The sequence below is a fragment of the Sceloporus occidentalis genome, unplaced genomic scaffold (assembly GCF_023333645.1).
Source record: "Sceloporus occidentalis isolate IW3139 unplaced genomic scaffold, rSceOcc1.0.p SCAF_1, whole genome shotgun sequence".
Taxonomy (NCBI): Eukaryota; Metazoa; Chordata; class Lepidosauria; order Squamata; family Phrynosomatidae; genus Sceloporus; species Sceloporus occidentalis.
In genome coordinates, this window is record NW_028316981.1 from 75,050,542 (window position 1) to 75,070,602 (window position 20,061).

At 43.2% G+C, this 20,061-nt stretch overlaps 1 protein-coding gene across 1 annotated transcript in view; it reads left to right on the plus strand.

Annotated features, from left to right (window-relative positions):
• Nucleotides 1-528: 528 nt before the first annotated feature.
• The window catches only part of RASSF1 (Ras association domain family member 1), a 46,937-nt gene continuing 27,404 nt past the window's right edge, over nucleotides 529-20,061 (plus strand). Inside the window, exons 1-2 of the mRNA XM_089525454.1 lie at nucleotides 529-1,200; nucleotides 16,601-16,725. Coding sequence (XP_089381580.1) covers nucleotides 951-1,200; nucleotides 16,601-16,725 — 375 coding nt within the window. The 5' untranslated portion in view covers nucleotides 529-950. The remainder of the gene's footprint in view (nucleotides 1,201-16,600; nucleotides 16,726-20,061) is intronic.

Sequence of the window (20,061 nt, forward strand, 5' to 3'; positions counted from 1 at the left end):
AAAATGGAGGGGCATGGCCAAAGAAAGACCCCAAAACACTTCTAAAAAAGAGAGGTCAATTCCTGCTTCTGACTGAGCCATGCTCCAAAGGAGGGCCTTCAAGAGAAAGGGAGGACATCATGGCCACATCAAAAACAAAAAACGCTCATCGAAGTGTCAGTTTTGTGCTTTTGAGTCATGCCCCAAATGGAGGACTTTCAAGAGAAATGGAGGGACGTGACTGAAAAAGCTGAGCCCACTCCTAGAAATGGAAATCCATGCTGTTTGGGGGTCCCTCCTGGGCAGAAGGAGGAGGCCGTGTCCTGCAAAAGGAGGACGCCTGCCCCCCCCCCCTTCCTGGAGCTGCTCTTCTTCTTCTTCTTCTTCTTCTTCTTGCTCGGGCGGCTCTTTCTCGAGGGCTGCTGCTGCTGCTGCCGCCGCCGCCTTCTTGGGGCGAGGGCCTTCCATCCGCCCTCCCTCCTCCTCCCCTTCCCTTCCCTTCCTCAGGGAGAGAGGGCCAGAGACAGAGGGAGACTTTCCCAAGTTTTCCCGCCCCGAAACTGGAGGGAAGGCCAGGCTGATGGCGAGCAAGCCCCGGCCCCTGCCCTTGGCTCCCCTGCTCTGAGGGCTCTTTTTAACACCCAGGAAAGTTTGGGAAGCGGCCCCTCGGGCTCAAGGGAGCCTCTTCCTCGGCTTCCCCAGAGAAGAGGAGGAGAAGAGGAGGAGGAAAGAGAGTTGAAGAAGCCTGGAGGAGAGTGGCAATAGTGCCGAGATCTCTTTCTTCTTCTCCTCCTCCTCCTTTTAGGCGTTGTGGCTACAGCTCTTTGGCTGTTTTGTTCACTTTTGTCTTCCTGAGCAAGTAGCCCAGAGAGGAAGAGGAGGAGGAGGAGGAGGAGGAGGAGAAGGCCTTGCCGCCCGGGGGCTCCTGGCGATGGGTCCCGGGGTCCCCTGAGGGAGGGCCGCCCCTTGGGATGGAGCTGATCGAGCTGAGCCCGCTGGGCAGGGAGAGGCCCCTGGACCTGACCCGGACCCCTCGCCTGGAGCGGGCCAACGCCCTGCGGATCCCTTCCCGGCTGCTGGGCGCCCACCGGGACCCCCGCCTCACCCAGCAGCCCGGCCAGGGCCACCTCTTCCGGCCCTGCGCCCACAGCCAGCCCGCCTGGTGCGACCTCTGCGGGGACTTCATCTGGGGCGTCGCCAAGAAGCGCCTCCGCTGCAGACGTGAGTAGTAGAGAGGCCCCGGCCGGGACCCGCAGGCTGGCCGATGGCCGGGGCTTCTGGGGCTGAGGCTGGGGGCCGCGGCGGAGCTGGCTTGGGATGGCGCCCTCTGGCTCCTGTGCAGAAAGGGGGCCTGCCTGCCCTCCCAGACCAAGCCCCCCTCAGCCCGGATGGCCAGAAGCCGGGGATTCAGCAGCTGGAGCTGCTGCTGGCTGGGGAGTCAGTCGGGAGGCAGGCAGCGGGAGCGGGTGCTGCTGGCCACTAAACCAGTCCAGACATCCATCAGTGAGTGGTGCCTTGTATCGGCCAAGCGAAGGCACCATAGACTGGTCGCAAGCTTTCGTAGCTCCATCAGGCAAGATCTTCCAGAGCCATGTGTAATCCCGCTCCGAGAAGAAGCCCCCCTCAGCCAACAGCCAGGGCTTCTGGGAGCTGAAGTCGTCCCCCAGAATGCCTGGCTGTCGCCCAAGGGGTCTGGGGGCTCTGGCAGCTGAGGTTGGCAACCGCTGCAGGTAACTTAGAAGCCCCATCCCTCTTGGTTCCACTCTCCCCCCCCCCTCAAAGATCTAGCCTTGTTACAGAATCCATACACAGAGATCTTGCAGCACCTTTGAGACTAACCGAAAGAAAGAAAGTGGCAGCAGGAGTGTTCCTCTACTTCCTCAGATGCAACATTCTATCTGCTTCCTCCAAATGCATCTGAGGAAGCGAACTGAAGTCTACGAATGCTTATGCTGCCAATTTCTTTCTTTCAATTTGCCTCTGGGTTCTGGTAAAAGCCTTCTAATCCAGGAAGAAAGGGGGCCTACTGGTCTGCTGAGTCTTTTGGGCCTCCACTCCCAGTCTGGCCAATAGTCGGGGATTCTGGGAGCTGGTTTAAAGGCCAGAGCTTTGGGAACCAGGGCAGGTTGGTTCCACAAACAGCACTCATTGCTCCCTCCCTTTCCCCTGGATTGTTGAGGAAAGTGGGCCTACACCCCCTAAGCTCCCGGTTTCAGTCTGACCTTGGAAACTATGCATGGTCACCTCTGGCTAGAACTTGGATGGGAGACCACCAAGGAATACCAGGTCCTGTAGTCAGTTGCTCCCTTCCTCTTGCTCTCCTCCCACTGGATTCTTATAAACGCCTTACAGAACTGATAATGAAAAGGGGCCTAAATGCCCTAAAGACACCAGATCTTGTCTCCTCCTGCAAACTATGCAGGGCCAGCCCTGGTTATTACTTGGATGGGAGACCACCAAGTGAGGTATAGGCTATATTTCACAGGAAGAAACTGGCAAACTGCCTGAGTATTTCTTGCCAAAGAAAACCCTATTAAATCCATGGGCCTGCCATAAGTCGACAGGCAGCTTGGAGGCACACACATACACACAAACAAAGGGCTATCTTTAAATCCTGCAGAAATAGCTGCAGAAATGAATTAGAATTCTTCAATTTCTGAGCATTTCTGAAGAAAGAAAAGTTCTGGGCTCTACAATTCAAGAAGGCTGGTTGGGTGACACTTGGCTGAAGGAAACTACGTGTGAAAGGGATCTGGGAGTCCAAGTAGACCCAAGTTGAACATGAGTCAACCGTGCGATGCAGCAGCTAAAAAGGCCAATGCAATTTTAGGGTGCATCAATAAAAGTAAAGTGTCTAGATCAAGAGAAGTAATAGTGCCACTTTATTCTGCTCAGGCCCCACCTGGAATATTGTGTCCAGTTCTGGGCACCACAGTTTAAAAAGGATGTTGAGAAACTGGAGCGTGTCCAAAGGAGGGCGACTAAAATGGTGAAGGGTCTGGAAACCATGTCCTATGAGGAACGACTGAGGGAGCTGGGGATGTTTAGCCTGGAGAAGAGAAGGTTAAGAGGTGATATGATAGCCCTGTTTAAATACTTGAAGGGATGTCATATTGAGGAGGGAGCAAGCTTGTTTTCTGCTGCTTCAGAGACTAAGACCCAGAATAATGGATGCAAGCTCCAGGAAAAGAGATTCCACTTCAACATTAGGAGGAACTTCCTGACAGTAAGGGCTGTTCGACAGTGGAATGCACTCCCTCAGAGTGTAGTGGGGTCTCTTTTCTTAGAGGTCTTTAAACAGAGGCTGGATGGCCATCTGTCGGGGATGCTTTGATTGTGAGTTCCTGCATGGCAGGGGGTTGGAGTGGATGGCCCTTGCGGTCTCTTCCAACTCTATTCTATGATTCTATGATCCTGTAGGCTACATTTCAGGGAAAGGAAGTGGCAAAACCACCTCTGAGTATTCCCTGCTTAAGAAAACCCTATGAAATTCACTGGGTCGGCATAGCTTGATAGGTGATTTGAAGGCACACACACAAACACACAAAGCAGAAGCTCAGCAGGGAACCCCTGTCATTTTTTCCTCACTGGTGGAAGAAACTGTATCTTGCAGCACAATAGCCCAGCAACTAACCCCCTGGTGACAAAGCTAAGGCACAGATAGAGAAGGGCTGGGTGTTGTTGTTTTAACATTGTATTTCATATTGGGTCAAAGTTTGCTTGAAAGAGTCCCTTGCAAACTTTGAAGAATTTTCAACTTTATGGGGTAATACCGTTGGGAGCTAAAATGAAATACAGTGGGCTCTTGGCATCCACTGGGGTTTGGTTCCAGGACCTCTATGAATACCAAAATCTGTGGATGCTCAAGTCTTATTAAATGCAAAGACATAGCAAAATGGTGTCCCTTACATAATACGGCAAAATCAAGGTTTGCTTTTTGGATTAAAAAATATATTTTTTCAAGCTTGAATCCATGGATACTGAGGGTTGACTGTATGGTATCCAGAGGTGGTCCATAGTCTTGGAGTGGGGTGGGTCGATCCCAAATGGCAGAGTGGGATACTTCCCACCCTTCTAGCAGTGTGATAACTGAGCATTTTGGTAACTTTGGCCCATGTGAATTTTGGTAGGTGGGTCAATTTAGTCATTTAGTGATTCTGAACATAATTTTCTTCATTATGTATAACAACAGAGCCCCTATGGCAATCTGTATATTACTCCAAAATGGGGTATAGCCACACTGTTGCCTTTGGAGGCTCTCTGGTTCATTCTGCTGAGCAGCATCCTGGGCTTCTGCCCCAATGTCCTTTCCAGATTTTGGATGAAATGCCAACGCCCAAGTTTCCAAAGTCTGTACTTTGTGATACCACAATTCAAAGTGTGTTTTTATACCACAAAGTCCAATGCATGTCAGTGGTCATGTCAGTGACTTTTAAGTGAGTATGCATAGGATTACAGCTTCAAACAAAAAGTATGTCTACAAATTCAGTTTTTAAAATGTGTTCTTAGACATACAGACATATATGTCATTTTTCCTATATGGGATATAGAAGAACTTGTCAAAGCTTTATAGGAATGAGAAACTCAATTATATTTCTGATGTATATATTTGGAAAATATGTTGTTGTTACTATTATTACTGTCTGTTGTTATACTATTATAACAACAAAGCTGTTCTGAGTGCTCAGGGGTTTTTTACACCCAAGAAAATCCAGACCACCTGACAACCTGCTGCAAACAACTTACATGGCGCTTTGCTGATATAATTGCTCAGATCCTCTCTGACTTGGATGCTGTAATAAAGATCCAATGGATGTGACTTTGCCCCCTGCTTGTTGCAACGGATATTTTTCAGTTTGTGTAACCTGAGGATGTGAACAGAATTCTTGGAAAAATGAGAGCCACTATGTGTAGGTTAGATCCTTGCCTTTTTGCATTCAGAAACTTCAACAGGTCCAAAGAGCCATAGCCAGATTGCTGATTGGGACTGGCTACAGGGAACATGCAACTCCCTTCTTGAAACAGCAGCACTGGCTGCCAGGTCATTTCTGGGCACAATTCAGAGTGCTGGTTTTGACCTGTTAACTCCTATGAGGCTCATGTCCAGGTTATTTGAAGGATTGTACTCTCCCTTATGAAGCAGCCCATGCTTTGAGATCTGCTGTGGAGGCTCTTCTCTCTGTCCCACCACCCTCACAGGTATCTCTGGTGGGAAGATGGAAGAGGCCTTCTCAGTGGCTGACCCCAAGCTCTGGGAGTCCCTTCTCAGATAAATTAAACTGGCACCCTCCCAACTTTCTTTTCCCAGACAAGTAAGGATTTTTCTATTTAGACAGGCATTTGATTCTATGAGGCCCTTTGGACCAAAATAATGTGCTAGATCTTACTAATTGCTGTGCTAGTGTGTTTGTGTATGCATGCTTAATGATAGATGCTTTAATCAGATTTTAATTTTTTATTGCTTAATCTCATTTCAACCTTTGTATCATTTGGTCTTTTAACAATATGTTTTTTTTTTATTTGTTGTAAGCTGCTTTGAGTCCCAAATTGGGGGAAAGGCATGATAGAAATAAATATGATTAAAAACAACAATATCCTGCCTTTCTCCTTAAACAGGGATTAAAAGCAGTTGATGAACTATCCATAGAATTAAAACTACTTAAAACATATCAATTAAAAAGGCAAAAGGGAAGATTTGATAGAACAGTGTACCGATAAACTCTGTACAGAGTATTGCTCTTTTTAAGCAATACAGAACAACCTGAACTAGATTTCTACTAGTTCCCCAGAAGGATTGCGCAAACGTGGTGTTTGGGATAGCATATCCTCCCACCGCTCCCCAGTTTTTCTTTTTAGTCCTTGGCTCCTACAGACTGCCCAGGCTCCTGCTTTTCAGGCCAGAAGGTGGGTGGGTGTGTTGCCTATCCAGGAAATTTCCAAAAACAGCAATTCATCTTTCAAATAATTTGCAGGGGACCTCTGCACTGTTTAATAGAAGCTGCACTTAGATGGCCGGTTTGCAGAGTTGGAAGCTTCCCGGTTTTGAAAAGAGGCTGGCTGAGCGCAGCTTCTAGCCGGAAGTTAGCTGGGATTCAGCTGGGTGGCCGCAGCGGTGGCATTTTGCATATGATAATACCCGACTTTATCCCGAAAAAAACTTCAACGTGGCAGGGGTAAGTTGAGTTTTTAAGCCATGAGATAAACTCCAGAGAGAAAGTGAAAGATTACCCAGTAAGTTTCATGACTAAGGACTTGAAACTGGATCTCTCGAATCCAAGTCTGACACTACTCCAACCACTACACTGCACTAGGTAAATGTAGCACTGAATTGCCATATTGAAAACTGTTGTTTGTGCTAATATAAAGTGAGGTAGCTCTTACTGTCACGAACCCAGAGGCCAGTAGTGGCTGGAGATAAACTTAAGAGGCTGAGGAATTTGTGGTGCTGGCAGAACAGATGTCAGACTCAAGCACCACTGGAGAACCCAACTCCCACTGAGGCTAAAAGACCAAAGACACCCTTCTCCAGTGTGGGAGCTCTGAGCCCCATGCCCCTGGGCCAATTTCTGTCTGGTCCTTGAAATATCAATCACTGCTACTTATAATGGGGCTATATGGTGTCTCCAGTACTGGAGTTAATAGGAGTTGCTGCAGAGCAGGAGCAGGAGGTTGCTCTTGTTCTGTTTGTTGACTTTGCATCTGGTTGGCCACCATGACAACTGAAATTTGGACTGGGCTGATATTGTGTGGTTCTTTTCATGATATTTTTAGAATACTCCCTTTAAAAAAGAGTGTCTTTAAAACTAGTTGATATCAGTAATTTCCAGTTAGTCATAATTAGATGCTGCATGCTTTCTATATTCCATTCCATTCTATATTTTTCAGGTTGTCATTTCAATTAACTCCACTTTAAAAGAACAAAGACAAAGTTAGTTGAGGCTGAGTCCCATTGAGACCCAGTGGCTTATGACTAACTTGCCCCATTTATTTAACTGAAATTTAAAACCAACTAATTTAATTTTGATTTCACCTAAAGTACAATACAGCTCTGTGTTAGAGATGAATACTAAATGCCTTATCAGAGCTGCATATGTGCTGTGGAAAACCATGGTAGAATGATAACAGGCCAGCTGGGAAAGCAGGATTGAGAGCAGCCGGGAAAGCAGAGAAAGAGGGTTTGTTTACATTGACAGGAAATCCAGTTTACATCTGGGTTACCCCGAACCTCAGCAACCACACACTTGTCTACACACACCAATGCGAGTTGGGGGAAATTATCTATGCAGTTCTCCCTTTTGAACAGACCCCCGTCTGAAAAAAATTGCAGTGTGTACAGCCACATGGCCATGCTACTCTGGGATTTTTTTCTCCACTCACCCAATGCATGCAAATGTACATATTTCTGACCTCCTCCTCTCAGCTTCACACTGACATTGCTATGAACCACAGTCCACACACACGTGTCTCGTTTTTCTGCTTAAAACTGGGATAAATCCTGGCTTTTTTCTTCTGGATTAAGGCTCTGAGGTGATGAAAAGGCCCAGATTTGGCCCCAATCATCCTGTACATTGTTTATACAGCTCGCTATGAAAACTAGGTGAAGCTGTTTTATTTGGTTCATGTAGATGCACCCAGAGAGACAAGATGACAGCTGTTTTCTTGGTCCTCTCAATTAAATGCCAGAACACAGGCAGATTCAGAGAATCATGATTTATGATATGTTACAAGGTGATAAGAGTAACAATGGGGGGGGGGGGAATCGCTAATGACAAGGAAATACTTTGACACTAGCAGCAGTATGTGTGAATACCAGATCTTCTAAGAGTATGGACAGGTTTGTGATGCATCAAGGACCACCAATGCTACTTTTGAATTTCCACCTTATGCACAATTGCTAGAGGCACAGAATTGTTATCAAAGGAAAAAAGGCACATTTTTTGTCTTGTTTATATGAAACAGGGATGGTGGGACCTGTGGTCTTCTAGATGTTGTTAGCCTTCATCTTCCATTAACTTTAGGCACTATGGCTAATGGTAAGGCATGATGATGGCAGCAGAAAGTCAACAAAATCTACAGGACTTTAGGTTCTCACCCCTGATCTTTGGTAAGACTGTATGGGCAGAGACACTGTCCTTTGAATTGTCTAAGTGTATGTTGCTTTCAGGCTTAGTTGTTGCTGTTGCTGTGTGCCTTCAAGTTGTTCCCAACTTTGTCGACTCTAAGACAAACCTATCATGGAGTTTTCTTGGCAAGATTTGTTGAGGAGGTTTGCCATTACCTTGCCCTGAGGCTGAGAGAATGTGACTAGCCCAAGGTTACCTAGGGGGGTTCATGGCTGAGCTGGGATCAAACCCTGGTCTCCAGAGTCACAGTCCAGCATTCACATTACTATGCCATGTTTAGCATGCTACATAAAACACACAAAGTGCCTAGGATTAATTTAATTGTCCTACCATTCTTGGCCCATCATTTCAACACACCAAGAAAAGAAAATGGCTGCTTGAAACTTGGTCTGTGGATCTGGCTTAGAGACTTTTGACTACGTAATAACAGAGTGAATCTCTGAGCCTACTTTTTTCTAGAATTTGACCTTTGCATACTGTGTAAACTTGTTTTGATTCTGTTTTCTGTTCTGACTTCCTCCCCAAATCACATGAAAGTTTACATCTCATGTCTTTCTCTGTACTCTGCCTGGGATCCCCCTCTTTGATTCTCTGACTCTGCAATACTGCTGTTGGTTAATGTTCCTGTATAGTATCTAGCATTCTGTTGATGCTAAATCAATGTTTAATAGTAATAGTGGCACCAGATTTGTAAAAGGAACTGTCTTTCATTGACAGCAGCATTCTTGCCCCTCTTGCAAAATGCTATCTGATTCTTAGGTGATGATATCTAGTAAAGCTAAGTGTAATAATTTTGTGTACAATATCTTTTCAAAACTTTATTGATATTAAAATATCAGTTTGGATCCAGGTGGGAAGGTAGAAGTAGTTAATTAGGTGTACATAAAAATGCAGACTCTTAGGATACATGTGGTTACTTCATCCTAAAAGTGGTTGTTTTAGGCAATCTTTCTATGTTTCTGTGACCCTGTTGGCCTGTAGTTCAAACCCTTGGCCTCCTATCACTTACATCGCCCATTTATCATTAAGATCCCTCCTTTAATTTGGCATTCAAGGTGGTCACTATATTAGACAAGTTGGTGTGCTGATTGTTACATTCCTTGTGGTGCTGCGTAACCAAATCTTCCTTATTAACTCTTAAATTAAGATATTTAGACAGAATTAGAAAATAAAGATTTATTATGTAACAACAACAACAACAACAAAACTAGCCTTATATTGGTTCCATACACGGTATACTGTAGCAACAGAAATACCTGTTGCTCACTCTCAGCTCCAGTCCCAAGAGCTTTATTCGGATCTCCTCCATTCCCCTCTTCAAAATTTACCCTATCCAATCTAATCTTCTCAAGATTGAATTTAACAGACAAGCCTCTAGTTTTTACTTTTGTCCCTCCATTGCCCCCAGCATTACATGAGCTGTGATTGACTGGTTGCACCTAGGCTTTTGGCTTCACACCTTTGAGGAAGAGCAGTTCTGCTTTCAGAGAGCAGGTAGAAAAAGGACATGATTGAAAATGTGGTTAAGAATCCAGGGCAGATTAATTTTCAAGTGACTCATTTAAATTGCAATAGGTTCACGATTGTAGATGTGGATTTTGAGATAAAACCATCCCAGCATAAATAATCCTGACTAAAGTGGTCCAAAATTGTGGTTTTTAGTCAGTGAGGAGTGAACTAATGCAAGTGAATTCTGGTGATGTCAGTAAATCAGAACAGAGGTCATACTACTTACTGTCACTAGGCGGTGACAGAGTGTTTAAAGACCTTCCTATGAAATGTGTATGTGTGAGCATGTGCTGTCACATCATCTGTTGATTTATGGCAATCCTACGAATATCATAGGGTTTTTCTTAGGCAAGGATTACTCAGAAGTGGTTTGCAATAGTTTTCCTCTGAAATATCTTCCTGTCAAGTTAATAACTACAACAAAAATGGTGGTGGTGGTGGTGGTGGTGGTGGCGGCAATATTGGGAGAGGCTTTGCAGTATGCAGTTGGGATTCACTGACTTTGAATAATGTACTTATTTATTTATTTTATTTCAAGGATTTATATCCCACCTTTCCTCCACAACGGGATTCAAGGCAGGTTACAATAATTTAAAAAGACAGAACTAAAACATTGATTACGAAAGTTAAAAAGTAATTAAATATCACCAACAATAAAACATAAGTTAAAATAGCATAGTTAAAACCAGTAAAAATCATTTAAACATTAAGACAGCACACCACACTACACAAGTAAAATTCACCCACCAAAGGCATGAATAAAAATGTGTTCAGCTGTCAGCAGAAAGAGAGCAGGGAGAAGGCCAACCTGACCTCCCATGGCAAGGAGTTCCACAATCTGGAAGCATCCACAGAGAAGGGTCTCTCCCATATCCTCACCAACTGCACCAGCAAAGGTGGTGGGACTGAGAGAAAGCCCTCTCTTGCCGATCTTGGCGCTTGGGCTGGCTTGTATAGGGAGATACAGTCCATCAGATAGTCTGGACCTAAGCCATTGGTGCTTTAAATGTCAAAATCAGCATCTTGAATTCTGCCCGGAAACAGACTGGTAGCCAGTGTAGTTATTTCAGCAGGAGAGTGACATAGTCCCAGTAGCCAGCCCCAGTCAACAGCCTGGTCACAGTATTTACACCCACTGGAGTTTCTGAACAGTTTCCAGGGGCAGCCCCATGTAAAGCGTATTAATAATAATAAATTTTTATTTATATTAATGATAATAATAATAATAATAATAATAATAATAATAATAGGATTTATTTATATGCCGCCCAATCACTGGGAATCCGGGCGGCTTACAACAGAAGGGATAATACAAGGCAATAAAAATAAACATGAATTAAAAAACAAATGTAACATGACAATGTGTTAAACAATAAGAGTAAAATAAAATAGTGATAAACAATAGCAGTGAATAACAAAAAATACATAGCAATTATAGCAACAAAAATACATAGTAATTATAGCAACCATAAAATTAACATAGCAAAATACAAAACAATTAATAGAGCAAAACAAGTAAAAAAAAATAATCCCCATTCTCAACTCCCCATCCCAATCCTTAAAAAAAAAAACACTATATGGAGAGAGAAAAAGGGGGGGGAGACAAGACTCCTCCTTAAGTCCAGGAGCTGAGGCATGGGTGGAGCAGTTAGGACCAAGTGCAGTAGTTCAAATGGGATGTAACCAAGGCATATGTCACTGTAGCTAGATCCGACATTCCAAGGCATGGGCACAGCTGGTGCACTAGCTTTAACTGTGTAAATGCACTCTTGACCACTGCCGAAACCTGGGCATCCAGACTCAGATCCAAACCCATGCTGCGAACCTGAGATTTCAGGGGGAGTATAACCCAATCTATCATAGGCTGGATCCCTATTCCCTGATCTACCTTATGACTGACCAGGAGCACCTCTGTCTTGTTTGCTCTCATCCAATCCATTACTGACACCAGATACTGGTTTAGTACAGAGACAGCTTCCTTGGAATCAGATGGAAAGGAGAGATGTTGGATGTCACCTGCATACTGATGACACTGCACCCCCAAACTCCAGATGACCTCTCCCAGCGATTTCATGTGCAGTAGATGTTTAATAACATGAGGGACAGAACAGACCTCTGAGGGACTCCACAGGCCAACAGCCAGGGGGTCTAACAGGAGTCCCACAACACCACCTTCTGAGCGCGCCCCCTATGTAGGTCATCCACCAAGGCAACCAAAGCTCTTTCTGTCCCTGAAGCCAAATTGAAATCAATCTAGGTGTAATGTAGTTGCCAAAGACTCAGGGGATTGGAAACCTATGGCCCTTTGGATGTTGTTGAATTCAACTTCCCACCACCCTTAGCAAGTATGGCCAACAATGACAGATAATGGAAGTAGAATCTATTTGCGTTTGTAGGGTCAGAGGGTCACTCCTGAATTAGTGGATCTTAATTCCTTCTGGTGAGGAGCTTAATCGTAGACTCCATTTGGAAAGCATACTGACAGCTCATACTTAACAATATTCTGCAAAGGGCCATCTCACTTCTGATATACCAGCATTTGCACAAGACTGTTAGCATCCTGTTGCCACCCTGAGATAGTCTGGTTATTCCTGTTTGGTTACATAGTTCAGTATGAATTCTGTCCATGAGGTCTCAAGCTGGTGGCAGAAGTGTTGTCTGACATTCATAAATTGGGTCAAGACACTAAAGTAATGCTTGGTCTAAATTTATGAAATTATATTTGTTTTCTGGTATCAAAAGCTTGAAAGCACATACCCTTTTCACTTTTCATTATTTCCTTTAGCAATCTATTGGCCAAAAATATTTTTTTAAAAAACAGCAAAGTTAGCATTGTTTCAGTTTTTAAGGAGTTGGGAATGGAATTAAAAAAACAAAGACATGATAGTCTTACAATACAGATCTGTGCTGGTGATAAAGATTGCTTGAAGGAAAGAAGACATGTTTTTGTAAGCTGCAGAAAAGAATCTATATATTAATTTTTGGTTTATGATTCCTTAAATTAAAGTAGCTATTGTTCAGAACTTTATCTCTGCAAACTTAGTAGTTATTCATGGAATCCTAGAGTTGTAAGAGATCACAAAGGCCATCCAGTCCACCCTCTGCCACTCAGGAACACACAATCAAGGGACTTCCAACAGATGGCCATCAGTCTCTGTAAAGACCGCTAAGGAAGGAGACTCCATTACACTCCAAGGCAGTGTGTTCCACTGTTCAACAGAACTGACTGTCAGGAAGATCTTCCTAATGTTTAGGTGGAATCTGTTTTCCTGTAGTTTGGATATATTGCTCTGTGTACTCATCATCGAAGCAGCAGAAAACAAGCTTGTTCCTTCATCAATATGACATCTGTTCAAATATTTAAACATAGCTATCTCTTAAATTTATTTTCTTCAAGCTAAATATACCCAGTTCCCTAAGCTGCACTTCATAGGGCATGGTTTCGCCAGACTTTTTGCCATTTTGGACACATTCCAGCTGGTCAATATCCTTCTTGAATTGTGGTGCCCAGATCTGAACACAATATTCCAAGTGAGGTCAGACCAAAGCAGAATAGAGTGGTAATATTACTTTTCTCAGTCTAGACACTATATTCCTATTGATGCAGGCTAGAATCGCATTCTCTTTTTTAAGATGCCATATCACACTGTTGACAAGTTCAACTTGTGGTCTATTAAGATTTCTATTCTCTTTCACATGTACTCTTGAGAAGCCAGGGATCACCTGTTCTATAGTTCTGCATTTTATTTTTCTTCTCCCTGAGTGTAGTATCTTAGATTTCTCCCTACTGAAATACATTTTGTTAGTTATGGCCTAGCTCTCCAATCTGTTAAAGTAATCTTGAATCCTGATCCTGTCCTCTGGGGTATTAGCTACTCCTCCTAATTTGGTGTCACCTGCAAATTTGATAAGCATGCCCTCTATTCCTTCGTCCAAATCATTGATAAAGATATTGAATAGCACTGGGCCCAGGACCAAACCCTATGGCACCCTGCTAGTCACTTATCTCCAGGAGGAAGAGGAGCCATTACTGAGTACCCTTTGGGTTTGGCTGGCCAACCAATTACAAATCCACCGAACAGTTGCACTTTACTAGCTTTTTTGCAAGGATACCATGGTAACCTTGTCAAAGGCCTTACTGAAATCAACATATGCTATACCCACAGCATCCTCTTCATCTACCAATCTTGTAACTCTATACAGAGAGATAAGATTAGTCTGGCATGACCTGTTTTTGAGAAATCCATGTTGATCTTTAGTGATCACAGCATTCCTAAGTGCTTACAGACTGTCTGTTTCATTATTTGCTCTAGAATCTTTCCTAGTATTCGTTTCAGGCTAACGAGGTGGTAACTCTTTGGGCCTTCTTTCCCCCCTTTTTGAAGATGGGGACAATGTTTGCCCTCCTCCAGTCTGCTGGGACTTTTTCTGTTCTCCAAGAGTTATTAAAGATTATTGCCAGTGGTTATGAGATTACTTCTGCGAGTTCCTTCAATAATCTTCAATGTAGTTTATCCGGTCCTGGTGACTTGAATTCATTTATCGTAGCTGGGTATTCCTGTACTACTTCTTTACCTATTGTGTGCTGTGTTTCCCCCATTGCATCATCTGTCCACATGAAAGCAACTGTAAAGTATTTAAGTACACAAACTGCTCAGCAGCATCAGTCCAGAGACATGTTCAAGATGGCTTGCTAGAGTAACAGGCTCCAGTTGATGCAAAAAGTCAACCCAAATTGTTAAGCAGCAACATTTCTTCTATTTTGGGTAGTTAACTAAAAATGTTGACAGTTACAGGATTTCACAGTTAAGTTTTATGGTCTTTTGTGAGTAAATTTAAATAGCTACCTTGAATCTCACTGTGGGAGAAAGGTGGGAAGTAAGTAAACAAATAAATAAATAAACAAATAAATAAATAAAATTTCTGAAGCAAGAAACTTATAAAATGTTGGCCAAACTATTTAAATCACAGTCCCAAAGTCAAATGCACACACACAATTAGTCTTGTAGCCCTGATATATCCTATTACTAGCAGCTCCCAGGTTCAGTGGGAAAAACCATCATTAACCTTCATTTGCTAGACAATGAACTGTTGGCCAAAGGATGTAGCTGCCAACTTTGATAAATCAATAGATTTTAATTAAACAATAGGCTTTGTGTGTTTCACAGAAAACTCCAATAAACTTTCAGTAAACAAAACTGGACAATTTTGTACACTATGATGAAGGATGTGACAAACTTTTTATATGAAATTTGTTTTTCCCCCAACAATTTGAAAGAGCATATGAATGCTTGAAAGGGCATTTGCATCTGCAACAAAATTGATCATTACAGAGATGCCATCTGAATTGTGCTCAACTGTTTAGTTGCTGTCCTTGCATGAAAACCACATCTGGAAAGGTTTTCAGATAATCATACTCTACAAAAGATTCTGATTTGTGTGTAGCATAATGATTAACCAAGTCATTACATTGCTGATATTGATTTTTGTTTTTGTTCACAGTGTTGTTGTTTATACCAGTTTACAGAAATGCTAAAAGTAGAAATCTCCAGGAGCATCACATTTTAAGGGTGTGGGTTTTTATCTGGTATATGTCAACATGCTACATAAGATTTCCAAAACTTGTATGACTGATATTTTCTCAGCACTTGCTTCCACATTATTGTCAAACTTATGCCTCCTCCTCCTCCTCCAAAAAAAAGTTTATTGCCCTTTCCATATTGTTATTGGATGTTTAGCAACAACTAGGTCACCAGACTGAAAATTGGAAGTCTCCTCTACCTTTAATGGCTGTGTAAAAGAGGGAAATTCAGTAGGTGTTGCTTGTCACACAACCAGATGACAAGAAATTCCCTCTTCTACTGAACCATTAAAGATGCAGGAGTCCTCTCCAGTTTCCCCTCTGACAACCCTAACACATATTTGCCAGTGTACTTAAAAGTTTCTAACCAATTTCAACTCATGTTGTTTGAACGGGTCACAAGAAAACTGATGGAAATTGTACAAGCACATTTGTGCTTGTGCTGAGTCATAATTCTCTTTTGGTTTTAAGACAGAAACGCAGACAATGCAGAATACAGATACTGAAGCCTAGGCTTTCATGGTACTCCCTCCGCCGAGACTGATGTTGTGCACCAGCATTATGTGACTAGTATTAGGCATTCCTCTCATATGAGAATATATCTCGTGCCTCCAGCCCATCCAAGCAGAGAATCATCAGTGTAGGCTTCCCTTTAAAAATGAGGCCTTTATCCTGGCAGGCAGACAGCCAAGTGACTGCAAGGAAAGGTGATGCCTTGCGACAAACAGCCTCTTTCATGTCTCTTCCTTTGAAGAGTAGGGGATCACTATCTTTTTCTGGCAAGCTGTGTCTGTCTATCAGGAGGCTACAAAGGCTACACAGGGCAGGGATTCATTAAAGCAATGCCCCAGAGACAAATCCGGCACTTGCATATTAAGCACAAAGGCGGAAAATTGCTGTCCTAGTGATGGTAAAAATGAAATGCTAATAGCCTTCTAGTGTGATTGCAAGCCTCCTCCAAAAGCAAATGACTGAGACATAGAAATGTGGTGATATAAGCTGCCCTTGTGTGGTTTTGGCAGGAGCCACAGAAAGGCTGGATAGAACTGTTAAAATAAAAGTCTACTAGTCCATGTTTATAAAATATTTTAGTGCTTAGCATTTTCCTGGGAATTATATAAAAGGAGGAGCTGAACAGTTTGTTGTCTAACTGACACAAGCTACTGTGGTTCAACTATTGCCCCCCCCCCCCCCCCTTTCAAAACCATTCCCTTCCTGTTCCCAGCTGCAAAGTGTGTGACATGGGCAATGAATCTGATCTGCCCTTTTTTATAGACTGGAGATCGAGCATATGGTAACTCCTAGAAAACCATTGCCTTTTTTGACCAAACTCATTGATTCCCCTTATGCTTGCACTTTGTCTCCTTGTTTGATGGTTTCATTCTTTCTTTTTTTCCCCCCTCTTTAGACTGCAAGTTCATTTGCCATTATCGATGCCGTGCTCTGATCCGGCTTGACTGCAGTGGCCCCAGATATCAAGACAATGATCACAATGAAGGCAATGAACAGACAGTGGAAACAGACACCAATGTGGTAGGAAAAAATCTTTGATTCTTACATAGATTGTGATAATACAAAGAAATTATTTTGCACTAAGAAATATATGTTTAGAATGGCAGGGAACTCATTATATCAAAAACTTGCATGATAAGCATGTGAGACCATGCCAAAGAGCAAAAATCCTTTGAATTTTCAGGTAAAAGGTGATGGGCAACAGATGATGGAAAAGACTTTAGCCTGAAGACCCACTTTCAAACTACTGAGTAAGATGGATGAGTGTTCTGATTGGCTCAGTAAGAGAGTTGAAAGGGCATTATAAAATTATTGTTATTATTATTAGTGTCAGATGTCCATATGTATGAACAGTTTCTGTTGTTAACTGCTATCAAGTCAACTTCAGCTCATGGAAGACCATAATAATAATAATAATAATAATAATAATAATAATAATAAATTATTTATATACCGCTTTTCCACATTGATCAAAGCGGTGCACAAAAATACAGAGAATACAATAATACACGTTAAAAATACAATATATACATACAATACAATAGAACAATAAAACAAATTACCAATTACAATTTAAAAAGCTATATAACCAAATCAAAGCCAGCTGAGTTGATGTCAATGATGCAGATACATATCGGGGGGGAGGGACCCATATAATATCAGGGCACATGGGGGAAAGCTTGGTGGAAAAAGAAGGTCTTAAGTCTCTTTTGAAAGAGATCCAGAGAGGTGGTGGAGTGGAGCTCATCAGGAAGGGTGTTCCAAATTTTTGGGGCCGAGATAGAGAAGGCCCTTTGCGAGGTTGACGCATATCTTGCGGTTGGAACCCTTAGCAGATTCTTTCCGGCTGACCTGAGTGTGCGGGGCGGATTGTATGGGGAGAGGCGGTCCTCCAAGTAACCTGGGCCCAAGCCATTTAGGGCTTTATAGGTAATTACCAACACCTTGTATTGCGCCCGGAAGCGAATAGGCAGCCAATGGAGATCTTGCAGGATGGGTGTTATGTGGTCCGCCCTGGAACAACCAGCAAACAATCTTGCGGCCATATTCTGCACCAATTGAAGCTTCCGGGTTTGGTACAAGGGTTGCCCCATGTAGAGCGCATTACAGAAATCCAATCGAGAGGTTACCAGAGCATGTACCACAGTTTCAAGGTCCCCCCGGCCCAGATAGGGTCGCAGCTGGCGTATCAGCCGAAGCTGATAACAGGTGCTTCTGACCGTCGCATCCACTTGAGATGTCAATTGGAGCGACGAGTCCAGAAGCACTCCCAAGCTGCGAACTGAGTCCTTCAGGGGGAGTGTGACCCCATTCAGGACAGGTGGACAAATTTCACTACCCGGGCCCGGGGAGCCTATCACTAGTACTTCTGTTTTCTCTGGATTCAGACTGAGTTTGTTTTCCCTCATCCAGCCCATTACCGACTCCAAGCAGGCATTTAGAGGAGAGATGCCATCCCTAGTCACTGCATCAGTCGGAGACACAGAGAAGCATATTTGAGTGTCATCAATGTATTGATAACGCCGCGCCCCGTATCTCCAGATGATCTCTCCCAGCGGTTTCATGTAAATGTTAAATAGTATGGGGAACAAAATGACTCCTTGAGGGACACCAGATGTGAGTTCCCTCCTATCGGAGCAAGAGTCCCCCAGCTGCACCATCTGGAATCTACCCGAGAGGTAGGAACGGAACCACTGGAGTGCAGTGCCCCCGATACCCAACTCTCTCAGGCGTCCCAGAAGGATACCATGGTCGATGGTATCGAGAGCCGTTGAGATGTCCAAAAGCACTAACAGGGACACGCTTCCCCTGTCCATGCCCAGACGGAGATCATCGACTAAGGCGACCATGGCAGTCTCAACTCCATAGCCCGCCCGGAAGCCAGTTTGAAATGGGTCTAGAAAATCCGTTTCATCCAAGATTGCTTGAAGCTGGAAAGCAACCTATGAATGAGAGACCTCCAAGTCCTCCTATCTTCAACTGCCCTGCTCAGTTCTTGCAGACTCAAGAGTCATGGCTTCCTTTGAGTCTGTCCATGTGAAATGGTCTTCCTCTTTTCCTGCTGCTGTCCACTTTACCAAGCATCATTGTCCTTACTAGTGAGTCATGTCTTCTCTTGATATGGTCACAGTACACAGTTTAGTTTAATTTAGTCATCATGGCTTCTAGGGAGAGTTCAGGTTTGATTTGCTCTAGGACCCATTTATTTATCTTCTTAGCAGTTCACAGTATCCACAAAGTTCTTCTCCAGCACCACATCTCAAATTGATTCTCTTCCTATTCACTTTCTTCACTGTCCAGCTTTCACAACCATACATAAAAATGGGGAATACAATGGCATGTATTACCTAACCTGGTATTCAATTATATATCTTCATTCTTCAGGATCTTGTTTTGATCTTTAATAATTGCCCTTCCTAGTCCTAGTCTTCTTCTGATTTCTTGTCTTTAGTGTTAACCCAAAAGGTGGGGGGACTTGGACTCCCCATCAGCAGTGTCTCCTTTAAAAGTTGGGGTTACGGTTAGTGCAAAAGGAGGCATGCAAGAGGTGTGTAACTTACTGAGATCTTTTTAGACCTGTTTATACCAGTACTACAGTGGTCCCTCCACATTCACTGGTGTTAGGGTTGAAAGACCCCTGTAAATGTAGAAAAAACAAAATAAAAAAACCCACTATTCTTTTAACCTAACAGAACACCTCTCTAGAAATCTCCAGATCCTCCAGTGCAACTCTGTGGTCAACATCTGCCAGAAGATGGTTATAGAATCATGCTGGAGAACCTAGAAATGACTAGAGAAGTGTTTTCTTTAGGAACTTCTAGGTTCTCCAGCATAATTCTGTGGTCAATTTCCAGCAGAATTGCACTGGAGAACTTAGAGCCTCCTAGAGAAAACATATTAATCAAAACCATAAATAATCAAATACATAAAAATCAAAGCCACAAATGTAGAGGGCCAACTGTAATTGCACGAAACTTCAGTTCTGATGTTTTATTTAGAAAATGGGCAAGGGAGCAATCAAACGTAGAAGAACTGATTTAGCAATAAGATTCACACAAGAATACAGAACGAGAACATTGGAAATTTGGATAGCGGAAAATTTAAGAGGGGGTATATTTACTTTTCTTGAAGAGAAGAGACTGTTGAAGACTCAGACAGTACCCAAAGGGTACACCTAGAAAAGTGGGCAAGAATGATTGCAATGGGGTAGGGAAGTTATACGCAAAACTCTGCCCTCCGGGTATTTGTTGTTTACCTAAATGCTTTGAGGATCTTCCCAAGGAATGGAAAAACTAGTCTGGAAATGTATTAATGCATTGATGTGATCTGAAACAATTCTTTGATGATCAGACAGAC